General features: G+C 38.8%; 1 protein-coding gene across 1 annotated transcript in view; it reads right to left on the bottom strand.

Moving 5' to 3' along the window:
- Positions 1–973: 973 nt before the first annotated feature.
- STAT4 (signal transducer and activator of transcription 4) overlaps positions 974–17,352 on the bottom strand; it is a 40,245-nt gene continuing 23,866 nt past the window's right edge. The window contains exons 10-24 of the mRNA XM_054278130.1: positions 17,008–17,100; positions 16,118–16,177; positions 15,321–15,338; positions 15,147–15,240; positions 14,179–14,223; positions 11,894–11,977; positions 11,527–11,625; positions 10,138–10,273; positions 8,714–8,766; positions 7,823–7,917; positions 7,145–7,281; positions 6,532–6,723; positions 5,263–5,329; positions 4,684–4,792; positions 974–2,564 (exon numbers count right to left, since the gene is read on the bottom strand). Coding sequence (XP_054134105.1) covers positions 2,538–2,564; positions 4,684–4,792; positions 5,263–5,329; positions 6,532–6,723; positions 7,145–7,281; positions 7,823–7,917; positions 8,714–8,766; positions 10,138–10,273; positions 11,527–11,625; positions 11,894–11,977; positions 14,179–14,223; positions 15,147–15,240; positions 15,321–15,338; positions 16,118–16,177; positions 17,008–17,100 — 1,309 coding nt within the window. The 3' untranslated portion in view covers positions 974–2,537. The remainder of the gene's footprint in view (positions 2,565–4,683; positions 4,793–5,262; positions 5,330–6,531; positions 6,724–7,144; positions 7,282–7,822; positions 7,918–8,713; positions 8,767–10,137; positions 10,274–11,526; positions 11,626–11,893; positions 11,978–14,178; positions 14,224–15,146; positions 15,241–15,320; positions 15,339–16,117; positions 16,178–17,007; positions 17,101–17,352) is intronic.

Below are 17,352 nucleotides of genomic sequence, written 5' to 3' on the forward strand. Positions count from 1 at the left end.
AGGATGTTGAAGTCCAGGCTTTGCTGTGGGTTTTCAAGTGTAGTCTGTGCCCCTTCCCTCCTCAGGTGGAGGAGGCAGGTCTCCATGAAAAAAATAAAGTAGGTCTGTTTGGTGAATGTCGTGGTGTGAAATACTGGGGAGTAGTAGATCTATAAACATGTCTATGAATAAAAGCTATGGAAGAAGATAACTGACAGGTTTTATGTTTTTTAAATTAGGATCGTTACAGTGTCACACCAAGACAAAGTACAAAAGCGTCATGTTTTTTTACTTTGTCATTGCAAAACCCAGCAAAAACACAAGCACAGTTAGTAGAACTCCTTAAAAGCAGATTCTTTTTCTGGTTGCATCTCAGCACCCCGTTTTTGTGGTTTTCACTGGAGAGCTGTGTTCTTATTCATCATGGTATAAGGACAACATTCTCACTTTTTTAATGGAAGGAGTTTTGGACTGTGTGTGTTCATCCTACAGATAAATTATTCCAGTCTTCCTTTAAAGCAGTGAAATGATCTCAAGGCAGATCTTTTCAACAAAACATTAAGTCTACCCTATGCAGAAATCTGTTCTGAAGCAATAGCAGGAAGTGTCATGCCAAAACCTGATCCATGGTGCTGTTCAGAAACCCCAGTTATATTCAAGTTAATACTTGAGAGTCTTGAAGGGTTGCCTTGCATGGAGAGCAGGAAAGAAAGAAAAAGCAGACTGGTTCTCATGCCGCGTCTGATCTTGTCTTACAGTATTTCTCGTGAACTTGAGGTGGTCAAAAATAAAAGTATCCCCCGTTTTGTTTGTATTAAAATTGTGAGAAGAAGTAAGAATGAAAAGGCATGCAACAGCTGATGTCAGGCAGGTCATGTTTCCTGCTTTGGAATTGTGCTACTGTCTGTAGCTCAGTTTAAGGTCAACCAAAAGGCTGCAAGACTGTTTTTGCTGTGCCTTGGAAAAAATCCACAGTCTGGGTATGCAGCCTGAAGCCAAAATCAGATTTTATTCATGCTGGTTATATAAATTACAGATATTACCAAGCTATATACAGAATTGCTTTTCTTTTTTATTTTCTACAGGATGCTTGCTGAACTTACATGCAGCTTGCTTTGAATCACTCAGTGTAATGAACAGAGATGTGCCTGTTTCTTTGAAATTCACTTCCATGTATCACAAAAATATCTCATTACTTTGTTTCCGCTTACTCACTTTCAACTAACCTAAATAGCATGGGTGAAAGGAGAAATGAAAGTAAAATCTATGTCTTAGTGATTCAAGGAGGTCCTGTTTTCATCACAGAAGTCTCATTTGTACCTGCTTGAGAAAGCTGTAAGGTGCACATGTTCAAGGGTTTGTGTTTTAAGAGCTTTGCATGCATTAACCATGTGTGGGCAAAGCTTGCATTTTGGTCGAGCCTGCATTTGTGAAATACAGCAGTCTTGGAGTTGCCTGTTTATTATTATATTAACAGAGATTTTAGGGATAACACAGGGGGAAATAAAACCAAAACAACAAAACCAAACAACCTAAACTCAGCAGTAAACACGTCTGAAAGAAAAAAAAAAAAAGAGGGCAATTTACTGTCTTTACAAAAACTAGTTGTCCTGCTTGTTAAGTGAGCCTGTGACATGTAATATCCTGTCACACAGCACAAGTTTCCAGGTGGTCAGCAAATGCTGCAGCTTTTCAGTAAATGTTTTTTAAAACTGCTTCCCTGTTGCCATTAGTTAGCATCCAAACTGTGTCAGATTGGGGTTTTTTATTTGTAGACTTTCTGACAGTACTTGATGGGGTATCTGAGTGCCTCTTGCCCAAAGAGATTTACTTCTGCAACTATTTTGTGAGAGGAGAAGTTTTACTAACTCTCTCTTCCAGTGGAGAAATGGAGACAGCCTTTTTAACACCACAAGTTTTCTGTCTGCTTCCTTTCTGGAACTCCCTTCTCTCCCCAGCCTCGTCTACCTGTCTTCCACAACTTCTGCTGTGGTGTCAGATAAAATCTATGTTGAAGGCAGTTCATCTCTGGAGAAAAGCAATCCCCAGATACCTCTGGAACATTCAAAGTCAGGGGAACAAGAAGCTTTGCTTTGAAATAGTATTTGAATCAGTGGTGTATAAGATTATGAATAAGCAGAAAGTATTTAACATCATAAATCCTAATTTCTCCAAACACATTGTCTTTAGTTATCTTTATATGCTGTCTTCAAAAGCAAAACATTTTGTTCTTATGCTCTCAAATTTACAGCAATTCTATGGAAATTAGTTAAATTAGCAAGTAAAATTTATGTCTGCTGGGACCCCACTGAAGTCAAATGATGCCCAAGCCAGAAAGGATTTGGTCTTTTTTCAGTGACAACAGCAAATCTGACTTGCAAAAGGCTGTTTGAATCCCTAGGGAGAAAATCCCCTGTTTATGTGTTGTTGAAAGAGGCCTAAGAATAATGTAATGGTTTCCAGAAAAGCTGACTTTCGAGGTGACAGGAAAAAACAATTATGTCTTCTTTAACCCATCCAATGTTCACACAATTACTGATTTTTCCAGTATGTGCACTTCAGTCAGTTGAGTAAGGAGAACTCAGCTAGAGGGAGAAAAAGGAAAATATTAGTCTCATGGCACTCACAGCTGTTCATTCAAAAGATAATGCAGATGAAAGCTTCTCTGGCTCAAGGTAACTGCAGAGTCACTTTGAAAATGTCATACAAACTGATAAGGATCTGAAAATCCTGTTTCTAGTTGTTTATAAAATAGAGGAATGCTCTTTACAAGATGCTGTGTAGGAAACTGTTGCAGTAAGAATAAGCATGGTATTTATTTTTGTATGAACTTTGTGGTTCTTGAAGCCTGTGGATATGTATAGCAGGGTTCTTCCTGGAGTCTTGTTCTTTTGATGGGTAAGGGAAGCTGGATTGGGGGGGAATAGAAGGGAATTCAGCAAGACTGCAGAAAGTATATCTTGCTGAGACTGAGTTACTCAGTTGCAGGGTATTTTGTCCTGCTACAGATTTCACTATTGTTTTCTGTATCTCACATGATACTGTTTTATTGGCATTTCATGGTGGAAAAGTATTGCTTTAATAGTGCAAATTGTCTGCTTGCTATACTCAGCCAGCTCTTCGACAGGGTAGATTGCTGTGAGAATTTTATAAAGAAAAAACCTATGTATTTTCCTCATTTCCATTTAGCAAGGTAAATTGAATGGAAAAGGGACTGAAGGAATTGTTTAAAAATCTTCTAAAACTATTTTTCTAATGCAATTTCTAGCAGAACTTTCTAGTAAAAACCTACAGAAATATCACTTACCATCTAGCAGCACTGAACCACTCGTCTTGGTACCTTTAAAATGGTATTTAACACTTGCAGTTTGCTGCCAGGCACATTCTTTTTGTCGGGTTCTGACCTTAAACGATGGCCATGGTCACAGCTAATTTTGAAGCTCTGAACAGAGCTGGTTTGAGATTTATTGAGCATGCAAAAAGAAACCAAAAATGTTTGGAGGCTGATGTTAACTGAAAGTGAATCCAACTGTTCTTTACTCTGACGAAAGTTCAGGAAAGCAAATGCGTGCGTTGTTCGTAAGTGCAGTTGGGGAGGTCAGAACCATTTCCACATGTTATAAACCAAAATAGAAAGGAGTGGGGACATGTCCTGGATTGGGTGGGGTAGGTTTTAATGCAGAATTTTAATTCAGGCTGGTTATTTCGTTTTCAGCTAAAGAACTAGTTTGTCACAAGTGCTATCGGAGAAAAAAGTGAAGAATAAAAAGATATTTTCCTCTTGAGTGGATTTTCAGGTTGATGCATCAAAGAACTCATCCATTTGTATATAAAGTTTAACTGTACTTCTAATCACTGACAATCAGGATTCTGGTTTAGTTTTGTTCTGTTTGTGGGTAAGGAGAAGTGTTTACAGAGAGGCATTTGAAGGGGAGTTGGCAGGTTTTTAAATACATGACCATTTTAAGATCATAAATCATTGAACATACACAAAGTTAAGGGCTAATATTAAAAAAAGATTATTTTCTTCTAAAGCTGCTAGAGCCAAACCACTGCTGTGTTTGCTGAAAAAAGTCTGCTGGACAAATTCCCACCTGGCTATGTATCATTGTTCTAAGGACTCTGAGCCATGATCATTCAGAACATCGTTTCTAGTCAATAAGGAAAAGAAGAATTTTTTTTTAAAAATATGATGTTCATAGAGTATTTTCCTAACCTTTCTATATACTAAGATAATATTACTTTGCTGAAAAAGAAAAGTAATATCTATCTTTGTTTTAGTTGACTTTTAATTTTGTACTTTGAAACTTCATGTAAAATCTTGCAGTGTGAAAAAGTTGTGCAAGTTTGCTGAATTGGAAATTATCCTATTCTTTGGGCAGCTCCCCTGAGCAAGTCCAGGCTTTTGTGTTGTCCAGAGAATTAGTATAGGTGGCATGTATTTGTCAGGCTAAAGCCTTCATTTGTGCAAGAACTCTGGGATCTTTGTGTTCTGGCATTCATGATTCATTGCCCAGCATGTCAGGCAATTCCAGTGCTTTCAAGATGCTTGCAGTATCGTGCACCATTGTTTCAGAATGTAATGCAGCAAGTGATGAAAGAGCTCTGATTCACAGTGGTACAAGCAGCCTTTCATGAAGCAGCATCTGTGCTGTATCCTGTTTGCTTAATATTTACTTATGAATGGGAAAGTTTACAACTTACAGCAGTTTCAATGGCTGTGGGACTCAGGTGTTCTCTCAGCACAGCATAAACGCTTGGAGACATTGGAAGAAGATCTGATGGAGAATGTGGTTCTGTAGAGTCATTTAAGCTAAAAAGAAAAAAAAAAAGCAAAAATAATCTAAGAAAAAACTTGAATCCCTCTATGCATATCAGTGGACTATGATGAATGTTTTTTAGGTTCATTAACCCTGTACTCAGGCTTGCTGCTGGCCCTGTAAGCTCATGCAACAACCTGATATACACTTAAAAATGTAGGAGATTGAGTCATGTTTGTCCTCTTTCCTTGCCCTTAACATCAGCTGCTGGGGAAAAAAAGGAGTCAGTGAAAGAAAAGTAGATCAGAGTACCAAAAAATCTGCATTCAATTTTTACAAATGGTTTGCCCCATTAATGGAAAAAGCACACTGCAGGTGAAGTCCTTTATTTCCCTTTCTTGTCTTTAGCAGTCCTTGCCAAACTATTTTCCAATAGTTTGGAGAAAGGAGGCTGGGGAAACTCTGAAATGAGATGTAAATAAAAATAACAGTTAAAGTGTAACACACCTGTGAGGATACTTACATTTTGGAGACTGGGATAAATACAGAAGGAACATAACCTTTCCCTCCTCCATCTGAGGGCTTTGAGACTAGAATAAAGAGTAGAGAAATTAAATATTGTCTAGTCATTTTATTATCTATTTGAAATAGATTACTTGCTTGAAGTGGTGCGGGCAATAATAAATTGTAAAGTCCCTGCATAAATAAGTAGCCATGAAAGTGAGAGGAATTTCTGAGATTAGTCCTTGAGTTCAGATCTTAGTCACAGAATTGCCTGTGCTCCCTTGATATGAAATACAATATAATAGTGCAACTGATGAAAGAGATTTCGTTTGGCCTTGAAAAAAAAAATACAATTCTTTAAGTTTGGTACTCTGAGCCTGCAGATTTCAGTTCTACAAAGGCTTGGAGCTCTGCCTCTACAGATACAGCTTCAGCAATGTGTTGTGAATTCCAATTCTTCTGCACAAAATTAAGCATATATGTAAGATTTTAGATGACTGGAGCATTAGGTAAAGTCCACAGAGTTAAAATGAAGAGGGAGAAAAGTACTGTAGCCTCCAAATATTTTTGAGTTGTGTAGGAATTTGAGTTCAAATGGAATTGTAACCTTTGAAACTGAAAGTCTAGAAGAATGTGTTTTATCTATTAAAAAAAAAGGCTTTGAGGGCTTTCTTTAAGCGAGAATTAATTTTATCTAAAAATGAGCTGACTTGTAACTTGGACATAAAAGAACGTGGGCCTGAATGTATTTGGAACCATCCATGTTTGGCCTTCTTGCATTTTCCAGTGCAGTTGCCAGGGGCTTTTTTCTGCCATAACTTGGTAATTGTGCAGTATATTGGGAAAAGGTGGTGCAGATAAGCAGCCTTTGTTTTAGGGTTTCATTGTTCCATGAAATGAAACAAAATCGGGCTTCCAAGTTTTTTGGGAAATACTGAGTTTTCTTGAAATGAAAGAGACAGCACGCTACAGTGTAACACAATAAGCAGGATGACTTTTCAGTTTCCTCTCTGTTAAACTCCCAAGCACTGAATTTTGTGATTCATCAGTCAGAGAAAAAAATTCCATTTCTTAGCTTCTTTTAAATATAGTCATCACCTCTACTGTAACCTCTAAGACCAGGGATGTATTTGCAAAATGAAGCTGTCTAAATGACAGACACATGTTTAAACAGTTCTCTTGAAGACGACTATTACAGGAGGCATCTTAATCTGTTCTCAGTGCTCAAACTGTCTCTTGACTTTGCAGCTGCTGTGCAGGAAGGGTAAATAGAGAAGTGGAGCCTAACCTTCGCTTGGCTGACAGCTGTAGTGTTTGCCAAAGGCTTTATCTTTGGGGATATCTGGGTACAGGTACTTGAGGGGGTTTTCAGGAACGTTGTCTGCCATGATAACTTTGTAGTCGCGCAGTATGTCGGCAAACGGCAGGGCAGATAAGCGACCTTTGTTGTAGGGTTCCACCGAATGAAATGTTACATCTCCTGCAAAAACACAAAGGAACCATAACCTGCAGATGAGCAACTGCAGCTGGAACACATTTTTGCATTTCTTTTGAGGTTTACACTTGTACAGGCTTTACCTGTTCTTAGCTACATTAGTATCTTTCAATATTTAATTTCTGCATGTTTGGAAACAAATCTAAAGCCTGCAGTTAGCAGGTGCACTTCATAGAGAGTTTTGTTAATATAAAGGGCTCAGAGGTAGAATGTCAGAGTTTTGGTTTGTGTTTGAGAAATTATGATACTTGTATCCTGTCCAAAACCATACTATGACATGATACATATGAATTTTACTTTCAAACCAAACAAAACTTGACTCCTGTATTGCAGGTCTATTGGAGAGTTTGGGTTACTTTTGATTTAGTTGTTGGCTTGGTTTTTAAAAAAATTTATTTATACTTACCATTTTCTAGCTGATCCACCCAAGTAAAGGTAATTCCACCCAGATTGCTCTCACTAAACCTCAATAAGAATGTTCCTGGTGTCTTGTCTTTCAGCAGAATTCGTTCCTTTTCTTTGCTTACAAATCCCATTATGTACCTGAGGTATAACAGGAAATCATGGGTTTACTTTTGGAAAAAAGATACAAACTTGGATCTGTGCAATGTGTAGAATAATAGAAGGGCCTGGATTGGAAGGGACCTTAAAGCTCACCTGGTTCCAAACCCTGTCTTGGGCAGGGACATCTTTTACCAGACCAGGTTGCTCAGAACTATCCACCTTTATACAGGTGCTCAAAACCTGGTTACAAAGCTTTATAAGGCTTGGGAATTATCACCAAAGCTTTGTGTGATTACACATGGAATATGGCATTGAGCTCAAAGTACTACGAAGCCTGGAGAAATTTATCCCAGTACTTGATTGCACAGACAGAACTGAAGAAGAGATCTAAACCTGCATTTCTAAGAGATCCCATGTTGTTCCTCTTTGACAGCAATTTCCAAAAGTTATGAATGGGAGAAGGGAGACAGAAGTGTTAAACTCATTGCAAATACTCCTCTGCGTGGCTAAAACTGAGATGAGTAAAGGACAGAGAAAATGTGGAGAGAGATCAATCTACAACAGTTCCCTTGTTGCTCACCCATCAATCCAAAGGGGAAGAATGTGTTTTTTAATCAAGTCCAAGATTGCTTCGAGCCAAACCCAAAAGGTAAAAGACTTCCCAGGCAAATGTTCCTAACAGTTAAAAAACAACCACAAAACACAATCAAAACCAACACACCCGAGAGGAGAATCATGAGAGTGATGTTACCCAACGTTCACATGACAGTTTATTCTCAGTTTCTTAAGAATAAGCTACTTTTCTCAAGTGAGAATCACAATTTGAGCTGTGGTTTTGAGTAACATCTCTCTTTCAACCTGACATAAAACCAACTGATTTTTAAGATATGCATTGGAAGCACCTAATTTTTCAAGGAGAATAAAAATCACATCTGTGGTTTCTTCCTAGTTATACATTTATATTTTGAGTGAAAAGAAGATGAGAAAGTTGAACTTCCTTCCAAAGTTCTGCACATGTTTAAATAATGTAGTTAATATGAATTAGAGGAGCTTACCCTTCTTTATCAATACATTCTCTCTTCCTCATCAAAGTTATTGCATATATTGACTGTCTTGAAATAATTTAGGTCAAAACTAAGCTTATGAAAAATCTCACTTATGCTTTATGAAAAATGTATTGCATGTTTGGTACGACTTTCAGTTGATCATACACAGAAATATATAAGGCACGCTCTAATGGCAGTTTCTGATATCTGTAGGAATATAACTAAGCAGATCCCCAATCCCAAGCTTTATGCTTCTGAAAGTGTTTTCTTCCTAGTTAAATTTTTACAAGGGATGTGATTGTGCTGAGCTGAAAGTCCCACATATGGCAAGTGGGAATCTTATCAGCAGCATCAGAGAAACAAAGATAGGCATGGCTGTGGGTGTTATGAGAAATAAGAGTTTAGTGTTATTTTTGGCACACTACCTTGCAGAACTTTGCCCAGGATAGTTGATAATCATTGTAACTGACTTGCTGTCCTGAAAGAGGAAAAAAACCCAAAAACCCCAAATGGGGCATGCATTATTCTGAAGTTATGAAATAGATATTGCTTGATATCTGTATAGTTGGGTGGGGGGTGAGGGGAGAAGTACAATCCATCCAGACTTGGGGAGGGAGGGATAGGGGCATGCTAAGGGACTGCAGATCTGCTTTTCTGTGTTCTTTTGAAGCAAGGGATAATAGTTTTGGAAATATTTGCCTAAAGTAGCCTGTGACTTGGTTTTTGCAACACTCCGTGCTCAGTTTCAGTTTTTAGCCTAAATGTTACTTCTCAGCTTTTCCCAGGGCCTTTCCCTTCTGGGGCACCCTTGGGTCTCAGAGTACTCAGTAGTTCATCTTGCTGAGGTTACAGGGCCTCTTTGCTGTGCTGACACCAGTGAAGCATCTCTGGTGAGGCCCCAGAAAAGAACAGTCCCACAAGGATAGGTACTCAAAATGAAAAAACCCCAAACCAAACATCATAAGCAAGCAAAAATACTTCCTTTTGATTTCAGATGCATGAGATAATTGTTAAGGAGGCAAAATAACATCACAGTTCAGTGTGACTTTGATGCCCTCTTCCTTCAGTTCAGCAGCCTGGAAGTTCGAAAGTTGAATTACTTTGTGATAAGAATAAGCTGATGCCTGCTTTTCTTTAAAGAAAAAAATGTCATTGTGACATTTTTGACATCAGCTCTGGAAATGGAGGTCATGCCTTGCTGGTTTTGGCTGGGGTGGAGTTCATTTTCTTCACAGCAGCCAGTGTGTTTTGGATTTGTGCTGGAAACAGTGTTGGTAATACAGGGATGGTTTAGCTCTTTCTGAGCAGGGCTTACACACAGTGAAAGTCTTTTCTGCCTCTCAACCCTCCCATGAGCAAAGGGGCTGGGAGTGCTGGAAGCTGGGAGAGGACACAGCTAGGACAGCTGATCCTAACTGGCCAAAAGGATATTCTGCACCATATGGTGACATGCTCAGCATGTAAACTTAGAGGTAGGAAGGAGGGGATGTTTGGGTTGATGGCATCTGTCTTCCCAAGTAACTCCTTTGTGTGATGAATCCAGCCCGGATTTCCAGGCTGAACACTTGCCTGCAGATGGGAGGTAGTGAATGAATCCCTTGTGTGCACCTGTGGCTTTTGCTTTATGTGCTAAACTGTCTTTAGCTTGACTCATGAGCTTTCTCACTTTGCCCTTTTCTCACTGTACCCTTCCAATTCTCTCCCCATCTCACTCTGGGGAGTGGGTGGCTGTGTGGGGCTTTGTTGCCAGCTGGTGCTAAACCACAACATGTGCCTAAAGCTCCTACCTGTAGCTACCAAATATAAGAACCCCAAAGCAAATAAAATCTGTATATTTCTACACACTTACCCGTAAGTTTCTCTGCCAGCATGTTGAGCTGTTCAGAATTGAGTCCACGACCAACATATGATGAGAATTGCCAACTCAGGACTTCTAAGAGCTGGCTCAAAGTGGCAGCAGGGGGGTTGTTGAAGAAAGACAGATTCTGCAACAGAATGAATGCTTTGTTTACATAGCAACCATGAAATACATATCAGGCTGTAAGAGGAGGCTGCAAGTGCTTGAGCAGCATCTGGAAGTGTTGAAAGTGAGCTCTGTGTGTGGGGAAGCACTGGGGCAAACGTGTGGGCCCTCCCACCTGCAGGCACCCAGCAAGGTCCAGTGGGGTGCCTGAGCAGGGTTGTAGGGTGAGACTCCTAGAGAGAGCTAAACTCTCTGTGTGCGTCTTGGATGTTAAAATGCCTTGCTATGCCTCTGGTAGTGTCCTGTGTAAAGGCAGTGACAATATGCTTCCATCCTGTCCAAAAAAATCTAGATATTATCATTATATTTTAATGTTTAGTGCATGGAAACTTTAAACCATTACATACTGATATGGTGACGTGCTGTTGAATCATTTGCCTTATCTTAGTTTTTTCAGCTGTGGTTTTTTTTTTTTATTTTACACACAATGGACGTACTGAGGACTGTGCAAAAACTCTTTGGAGTACCACAGAGTGATAATGCAGTCCAGCCTGTGGGTCAGCTGGCCTGCCACCATGGCAGACTGTCTGCCCCTTTCCCTGCTCTGAGCATCTGTGGGACTGCACTAATCCCCAGCTGAAAGCCTGAGCCACTGACAGCCCTGTTCCACAGCCTGCAAATACAGCAAAAGTGGCTGAATCTAAAATATGTGCTGAGACAGCTGGAGCCTTAGAAAGAATGATTCTGCCTTTGCTCAGGGTTAGAGCCACTAGAAGTTGCTCTTAACATTTATAATCTTCTCCACAGAAAGCACAAGTTGCCATAAAATCCATGGGGGAAAGCAGAATTTAAGTATATTACAGATTCACCTATATGCCTGCTTTTCTGGTCTGGAGTTGTACTGATAGAATTATTTTCCAACAGGTCTAGTTTTAGTCAGCTACATCCAAGAAAGATAAACTAAATCTAGTGAAGTCAGAGAAATTGTGGAGAAGGCCTGTCACCTTTCCTTAGTTTAAGAACTACTACTTTAGGATGCAAAAAGAAAAGCTAAGGGTGCAAGTGGTTTTTATAGCTGGGCAGGGAAAGAAAGATAAAGAGAACAACAATAAAGTGTGATGTTGATAACCGTGTACGTGACAAAAATGAGGTCAGTTCAAAAGGGAAATACATTTTTTTTTACACTTAATGTAAATAATACAAATGTGAAATTGCACTAATAATAACACAAATGTGAAAATGCAGAAAGTCAGTATTTGCATACTGAGGACCTACCTGAGGGTCATTGGTTGACAGGTTGTACCAAATAATGGAGGCCCATGCGTTGGGCAGTTGGCTGACATTGGAAATCATCACCACAGGCAAAGAGCTGGTCTGGTGGAGAGAATTAATGCCCTGTGTAAATGCTGCTGAGGAAAGTATTAGTGCTGTGCTGTGCTTTGGGTTTTCAGCCTCTCATTCTTCCCAAAGCACAGAGTTCTTTTCCAGAAGCTCTGGAAATCTTGTGTCAGCTTGTGGTTACTGCTGGGGGCCTCAGTGAGGGCAGGCAGACCTGTGGTGTGGCCCAGCACAGTTGTACTTCTATAAACTGCTGGAAAATGCCTTTTTCTCCTGCCCCAGGCAATCTGTCCCAAATACTCACTTCCAAGTTTATGGTCAATCCATACAGGCAGACCTGTGTCTCAAAGCTGATGGAGTGCAGTTCCTCTGTCACCATGTGAGGGCCCTGAGGGAATAACCAGGTTATAAAGTTGGGAGTGCACAGCTGGCATTTAACACTGGTTTACTGATCCAGCTGCTGAGGTTACACTTGGAAAGAAAACTCATATCAAATATATAAGCAGAACAGGAAAGGAAGTGAAGGAAACAATTTGTTTGTTCAACTCTGACATTAAATTAGTCCAGAAGTCTGGTAATTTTTCTGATGAATCTAAAAGAACCCTTTAATATTGTTCTAGACTTTTATCTTTTTCTGAAATGGTACTTTTAAACACAATTTGCACACAAGAAGTTAACAGATAATTTTGTGTGTCCGATAAACGTTGTCTCCAACTTTCCTTTTCCTAAAGTTTCCTGACTGATCGACAATTGGACTTTAAACAGAGATGTTCAACTTCAAGGAGAAACAAACCAGAAACAAAGCAAATAACCACAGCTTTAATGACAAATGGGCCTTCAAATGGGCCTTCATCCAGGTTTGCTGTGGGTTCTAGTTGAAGGACTAGAGGCCTAAATCATTAATCCAAAGTAAATCTGGTATTAAAACCCCGTGCTTTTCTTGGATGAAAAAAACTAAAATCTGTTTGTCATTGTTGATTAAAGTTTGTAGTATTAGCGTTTGTTTTGATTACAAAGCAGCATAGCTCTGCAAAGATCCAAATCTCTGCCCCTTAGGAAATAGATTTCTTGAAATACATTTCCATCCCCAGAACTCCAAGTATAAAAATATATTTGTTCTTTTCCAGTTTTCTTTGTTGTTGGTCTTTTCCCTCCCCATCATGCATTTGTTTTGTCAGACTTTTCTTTTAAAAAAAGAAATAAAAAATTGCAAATCAAAATGCTTTCCCATGATGAAATATCCAGCTCAACCTGTATTTCTGACACAAAGTTGATAAGGATTGGTGAAACAACCCTTCTTCCCCCATTATGATTTTGCAGAAGCAGATTTTTCTCGTGGAAAAATCATCTAGGCAAAAAGATACATCTGCATGAAAGAACAAATCTAAGATAGAAAACTTCCACTTTTTTCTTAACGAGGCCAGTTATATTTAACTACACTTTTAGCATACGGAACGTCCTATAACAAACCAAGTTTTGAAAGCATTATAGTTGCTGTTAACAAAGAAAATCCCAACTCTTGTTCTGCTAATAACCACTTTCACAGACTGACTTGGCCAAGGAGAGGCTCTGTTTGAGGAAATCAGCAGTGAACGAGGTCACAGTTGAGTTGTCCTAATTCTCCACAGCCCTATGATAGCTTTGTATAGTTTTAAAGGCACAATGTGTAGAAATAGGAGGAAAATGCTGCTAAAACTGGAGTTGCCAACATTTCTTAACCTACATTTTTGCATTTGCTTGTTGTGGTGTGATTTTGTAAGCAGCCAAGTAACTGGGAGGTGAGCCTTGAGTTTCAGTCTTGCTAATTGGGTGCTGAGTTGTTCTGTTCAGAAATGTGTGTGAAAGGGGCACACAAATCTTCTGCTTTAGATTTTGCTCCAATTCCTCATGCTCATCACACCTTCTGCTTTGTACTTAAAGAATACTTCAAATAACTCTTGTGCTTGTATAAATACAGCTATTTGGGCTGTGATGTGAATGATTTTATTTTTATAAATATTTTTAAAATATGTGTTTTAACAACCTTATTCTCAGCTATGCTGGATTTAGTGCTGTCATGCCATACACAAAATCACCACGAGAGGGGAACCTACGACCAGGCTGGGACAAGTGCAAGCAAATTAAGCACATTTTTGATCCTGGCTGAGGCAGCAAACCCCTTTGATATAAAGATAATGACACCCTGACTTTAGCTCTGAACCTGACCAGCAGAACATATATTTAAAGGACTTTTCCTGTAGGAAACAATTATTTCAACAACATAAAAAAACTTTAAAAGCTTATTTGGTTTTGTTTTTTTCTTTTTTTTCAAAGTCTAAATGACCAGAAGGGTAACCTTTGAGTGGAATGCACTCATTTGAATTATTACTCTCTACCTTCTATTGTAACTCTTTCAATATACAGACTTCAGGCACGCAATTACAATTTGAGTAATTCCAAAGAGTTCTCATCATACTTATACTTACATAATTATTGGATCCTGTACTTAGTATATATTTCAAAATATAACAACTCTTTGACTTGAATAAAATCAAATCTGAAATACTTGTGAGAGTATGCAAAAACAACATGCAAAATAAATGCACAAACCTCATTTCCTTTGCTTCCAGCACTTGTTTTCATTTCTTTGGGTTGCTGTATAAAGCAAAGCAATATTTATGTGTCAGAGATACTATACACAGAAGTACATATAAAGAACATAATTTATAACCAGGATGTTCTTAGTTATAATAAGATTTTATTTGCAATATGCAAATGAAGTCTGATGAAGACTCTGACACTGCACACTGAAAATTCTATTCAGTGAGGGGTCTTTTGATATTTTTAAAGAATTTTTAGGAAACTAAGTTAATGTAACAAAGCATTAATTAGGGTGCTTGCCAAGTGTATCCCACAAAACAAAAAAGAAAGCTAAAACCATCGATCTCAATCTCCTTTTGCAAAACTACACTGATGCACTGCATCTGTGGTTAAGCCCCAAAATTACCACAGGCGAGAGAATGTTAGTCACAATGCAGGACTCACTGGGCTCTCAGAGAAGTTACACAAGCACTGCTCTAGTCTCTCACGAGGCTTTATCACAGGCATTAATTTCCGATAGATTTCAAGCATTCAATTCTATCTCCTCTAGAAAATTGTGGTGTGGTTTAAGGTTTTTTGTTTGTTTGTTCTGTGTGCTGGGTTTTTCTGCTTGGTTTGTTTTTTATTTTTTTGCTGTTATTGGTTTGGTGTTTGAGGTTTTTTTTAACCAAACTCAGTTTCTGTGAAACTTTTTAATTCAGCATGATTACTCTTTCCTTTTCTGGTGGTAATTAGGATTTGCTTTCTCATTTCTGCGAAAATATATAGTCTTGTTTTAGAGAATGGATGAGGTATAGAATGGCATAAAGACGTTCTAGGAGTAATCTTTTTGTACAAAGAGAAAGAAAATGAGCGTGGCCTTGACAGTAATACAGTTCTCCCTCCAGAGTTTCTAAAGAATTTTTTATTTCTCTACTCACAACAGTAAAAAAAAAAAGGAACTGTTTTTTACAATAGTAAAAAAGTGTCAAACCTACCAAATGTCGAAATTCTACTGACAAGCTCCCATTTGCAGACTCATCCATGTTCATGGCTTTCACATGTGTTCCACACAGAACAAATCTACGGTTACTGCACAGGACATGACAGTTATGGACTCAAATACCAATGTATTGGAAAAAATTAATAAATAGGATATTTTATTGTCTTACCTTACAGTTGAAACATTCCTGAAAGAGAAGAGGGGTGGGGAAGAGGAAAGGGGTTGTGAATCAGTAAATGTGTAAAACGGAACTTTTACTGAGAAGCATATCTGAGATGGTGGATTTTGCCTGCTCAAAGTTGGCTTGTATTGACCCTACAGCTACAGTTTTTAAACTGAAGAATTGAAATTCATACTGTCCACTTGGACTTTTGCATCTGGCCATATGTAGGTAGTGTATTTTATCTTGCTATTTATTAAAGTACATGGCTTCTGAGAGCAACAGCCCTGGCTTCTCTCTTGCTCCCTCCTCACGGGGTGTATTTCCCTCTTTCTTGTGGGCCCACATCTATGTTTATGCAGCCAACGTGGTTTTTAGGGGCTTGCAGAAGCACAACAAGCAGAAGGAGGGAGGTAGCTGGTACCTAGGGCTGGGGATGTTGCATTGTGAGAACTCAGAGCTATTTCAAAACTATCCCAAAAATGCAATACAGTTTGATTTCAGACTTTTGTGTAATGCTGCTGTATCAGTCTGTTGACTTTTTTTCTAAGTCTTGAGACAAATCTTAAATGGACTTCTTGCTTCTAATTTGAAACCATCAATTAGACTTAGCAGCTTTGTTTTTAAAAAAAAGTCTTCCACATAAAAAAGAAGTGTTACTCTGATCTTTTAACTGGTGGTTTTTAAATTTTTTCTTTTTCTCTTCCTTTTCAAAGCAGTTTAAAAATCAGATAGGGTAGCCACTGAAAAAAACCGTGTTGTCTCTGTAGGGAGTAAGAGAATAGCTTCACTTTTAAGTTTCTTACTTGTCAATAGTTGCTTTCACTCTGATCTGGTAGTTCAGCTCTGGCAATTTAATTAGCAACCTTCAAAACAGAAAATGAGAGAGTGGATATTAATAAATGTCTCCCCAGAAAACACTAGACTGGTTTCTCCAGAGTAAAGTATAAGAAATTATTATCATCTGAAAACAGACGAGGCATCTAGGATTACAATACAATTTTCAGGGTTGTATACTCAGAAAGAAGAGCTGGGCTGTTCCAGCGCAGAGGGTGCCCTACCCTCCCTCTAAGTGTGTGGAAAATTAGCATGTGTTTGAGGGAGTGGCTGGAGTGACAACGAATAATTAGGAAATGGATTTGTATCATCTCTAACTGCATCACAGGTGTGTGTGTGCTTTCCTTCATCTACCTCTTCTCACCACCAGCATTCCATGAACTTTGTGCTGCAAGGTGGAAATGAAATGAGAATTCCTCTCCAACCTTTGCTCTTTCACAAACTCAGGGAAGGAGCTTCTGGGAGACAAAGAACTTGTCTGTGATTCACCCAAGACTGCCAAAATGCAGCAGTTCCTCTTTCCTCTGTGCAGAAGTGGCTCTGAGTATTCTGATTTTGGCCTGTATGATAAGGATCATTATTTACTCCTTCTCTAAAGTCATTACAACAAGAATTCGATGCATATAGAACCCTGAAGGTGTTGCCTTTAGCCACAATGTGCCTTTCTTCCTTGTGTTTTACTCTTTACTGCCACTTGTTCTGCGTGACAGATTCTGTGGACTTTATATCCCCATTCCAGAAAATTTCCCTGCAGTTGAATGGATCTCTAATGCAGGTTGGCCTGCTTTGCTTTCTAGATTCTCCAAGGATAAAATACTGTACACAAATGAAGGAGTTTATATCAGATTTTTTCCCTTACCTTAATTTAACAGTGAACTGTATTAAAGTTTTGAGAACCATTGGCCTCTGGGGGTGTGTTGGCATGCAGGGCTGCCTTTCAACCACAAAGGAGCTGTGTGAGAAGAAGTGAAACAAATAGATTTTTAGGAAAAGGTATGAACAAACAGATGGGGTTTTTTGTGGGGAGGGAGGAAGGGAAAAGGGCTGCTATCTCTTAAAGACTTATTCTCTGCAGATGCTGAAGTAGGAGCTATGTATTCCAACTCCCAGTTCTCAAACTGATTCAGTGGTCTAACTGTCCCTGAAATTGTTCCCATAAGAAACAGATATTTGAAAGACATTGATAATTATACCAAATTCTATA

The sequence above is a fragment of the Melozone crissalis genome, unplaced genomic scaffold, assembly GCF_028551555.1.
Source record: "Melozone crissalis strain CALT ecotype California unplaced genomic scaffold, PUWL_Pcris_2 ptg000023l_1, whole genome shotgun sequence".
NCBI lineage: Eukaryota > Metazoa > Chordata > Aves > Passeriformes > Passerellidae > Melozone > Melozone crissalis.